This window comes from Pinus tabuliformis, chromosome X, assembly GCF_031772625.1.
Source record: "Pinus tabuliformis cultivar Carrire ecotype Pingquan chromosome X, CPIR1, whole genome shotgun sequence".
In the NCBI taxonomy this organism is placed as follows: domain Eukaryota; kingdom Viridiplantae; phylum Streptophyta; class Pinopsida; order Pinales; family Pinaceae; genus Pinus; species Pinus tabuliformis.
The window spans coordinates 1,517,337,831-1,517,340,655 of NC_142308.1; the positions used below are offsets into that span (position 1 = coordinate 1,517,337,831).

Genomic DNA, 2,825 nt, shown 5'->3' on the forward strand with positions numbered 1-2,825 from the left:
CCTCATCGATTGTTAGGGCGCTATCTTGCCTTACAATGGTTGAATCAGTGGAAGGAGAAGCTGGAAGGTTCATTTCAATTTCTGGGCTCATTACAAATGATTCATTTAAATCAAGTAAATATCCAGGTCTTTCTGTAATAGACCTACAGACATTAGGCAATTCATTGCCCCTTGAAACATTGTTATTCACTACCATCTCAACTTTTAGAATATGCTTACAAAGATTACCATTTAGGGCCCATTTGCAATTACAAAAGTTTAGGTTCAACCCTTTATAGATGACATGATACCATGTATCACGAGTTGTCGTAGTTTGGCTACGAACCAAGTACTCACTTTCCTTGTTTCCATCAGCCATACAATCTTCATCTGGGATATTCTTTGCTTTGCACTTACTTAAATTTATTTGTTGCTCAATTTTTGAAGCTCGGACAAAACCAGCATTTTTTAGACATTGCATGTGAATGTAATACAACTCAACCTTGTTTAATAATAGGTGCAACAGCCAATCCACCCTTCTATGGGACACATTATTCTTCTCACAGAGGTACCTTTGCTTTAGATACCGGTGATAAGATTCGATAGCATTATTAGTGTCCTGGTTGGAATGTGGGAAGTCCCTATATAATTTTGCCCACATATCTGGAAAAAAAACATATATTAGATGCGAAAAAACAATAGAAAATGGTCAATTACAAAATAAACTGATAAAATGCAACCTTAGGATACTTACATAACTTGTTGTTGTTTAACCAGTTGGTTGCAAAATAATCCAAAAACACTGTTTCTTCTTTGAATTCATCACAGAAACTTTGAATTTCATGTTGCACAGATGCATCATCTTCACACGAATGCATGATTAATCCCAGAGCACGGAAGATACAGACTTTATTTTTCTTTCCCCTGACTTCCGTTCCAACATTTTTCAGCCACGCTCTACGGACATGCCATACACACAACAATAGTGTACAGTTTGTGCAAGTCCTGAAACATTATAACATTATAAGAGAATATCCTTGAACATTATTGCTTTTTATCTCTTCTAAAAAGAAAAAACTGGTTCACCTTAATGCTTCGATTTCCGCTGCTGCATCATCTGTGATGACAGCTCGGACATGCCAATCTGGGTTTTCCTTTTTCCCATTTGCAAATAATTGCGACATCCATTTACAAATATCAGGAGTACCATTCCGTGATGATATTACCCATGCCACTGGAATCCCATTGTGATGATCATCAAAAGCCATTATGGTGTACAGTTGATACTGCATTACAATAAGAAAACAAGATTATAAGCATATAAGAGGATGACATTGAAATAAAGTAGAATAAATGAAGTTTTGGTAAATATGTTTACCCCATATTTGTTAGTGCTAAAAGTGGAGTCCATTGATAACATGTTGTTGTGTGAGTATCTCACCATCATTGAAAGCATCCACTTAGTTTGTATGCCTATAATGAAAGGGATGTTTTTAACAACATCTTGTTGTTGGTAGAAGAAAAAGCTCTCTGGGCACTCACTAACCCAACAATCCACACTCATTGGATCGCTTTCATGCTTCACATACTCTAGCCTCTTGATATTATTGTACATGTTTGACACATCCTTTCTTGTCATGAAAGAATCTTGAGGTGCCCCTGTGAACAACTCACCAGATCCATACCTTAAATCATAGATAAATTTTTCCCAGATCATCGTAGCATTAAAACCATCACGAACCAAATCTTCAACAATAGTTCGTATATGCTCTGTTAAATGTGGTGCAAAATTGAATTTCTTGGGCATGTCATTTGCCTCATTTCCATGACAAACCACATTTTTGTCATCAATATGTCTGCATGCTGTATATATTAGAATGGCATCATTTGGTCTAAGAGCAAGTCGTCGCATAATAAAGTGACACTGACAACCAACTTTGATGCTGTGACGTGGAAGACGTTTTATAGTTGTGGATCCAGGTTCAACTACATTGCTGGATTGTACATGATTTGGACCATAGGCACACCAATATCTGTGATCAAGAATTTACCAAAAATTAAATAAAATATTTATGCATGTTTGACATAGTGAACTTAAAATCAAAATTATATATATATATATATATATATATATATATATATATAGATAGAGAGAGAGAAAGAGAGAGACTCACACAACATATTCTAGATATGTTGAAGAATTTGTCCTCTTGATATCCTTCACCTCTTTAATTCGTCGAGTTTTAGCAACAAATTGAGTAGGTGCAATTTCCCTCATTTGCTCTCCACTTATAAAATCCTCAAGTCGACAATATGGAATAATTGCGACTTGGTCTCCTGCTACTTCTATCCATGTCAAATCTTCTGCTGAAAACTCTATCACTCCTTCTGGGTCCTCAACCTCCAACTCATTAATCAAGTCCCACTTCTTCATTCTTCAAATCCCTATACAAATGAGAGAACATGATTATTGACTAAACATATGAGCAACAGTTCATACTATAAATATTGAACACCACTTGAAACGCAATTTTTTGTAGTGTGTACAATTTACACTCAAGACCCCACCAAATATAAACACATTTAGAGCATAATTCCCTATCTCCCCTTCAATATTTCCTACCCATGCACAAAACAATATTATAGACTTTCAGGAACTGTGAGGAACTAATGGACTAATGCACAAAACAATATTTCCTACCCATGCCATGCTTAAATAATATGTTACTACTGTGAGGAACTAATGGACTAATGCTGCTCTGCAAGTACTAGTGCTGGCAGTCTTGTTATGCAAATTTTCATATCTAGAGTAGTTATTCTTCCAGGTCAAATTGTTATCCTTTGTC

At 35.7% G+C, this 2,825-nt stretch overlaps 1 protein-coding gene across 1 annotated transcript; it reads right to left on the minus strand.

The window, feature by feature from the left end:
• Positions 1–692: 692 nt before the first annotated feature.
• Positions 693–2,413, minus strand: LOC149145822 (uncharacterized). The gene is made up of 4 exons (XM_089452569.1): positions 2,154–2,413; positions 1,421–2,012; positions 1,066–1,265; positions 693–984 (listed from the first exon to the last, which is right to left on the minus strand). The coding sequence occupies exons 1-4, from the start codon at positions 2,411–2,413 to the stop codon at positions 693–695; spliced, it is 1,344 nt and encodes a 447-aa protein (XP_089308695.1).
• Positions 2,414–2,825: the final 412 nt, after the last annotated feature.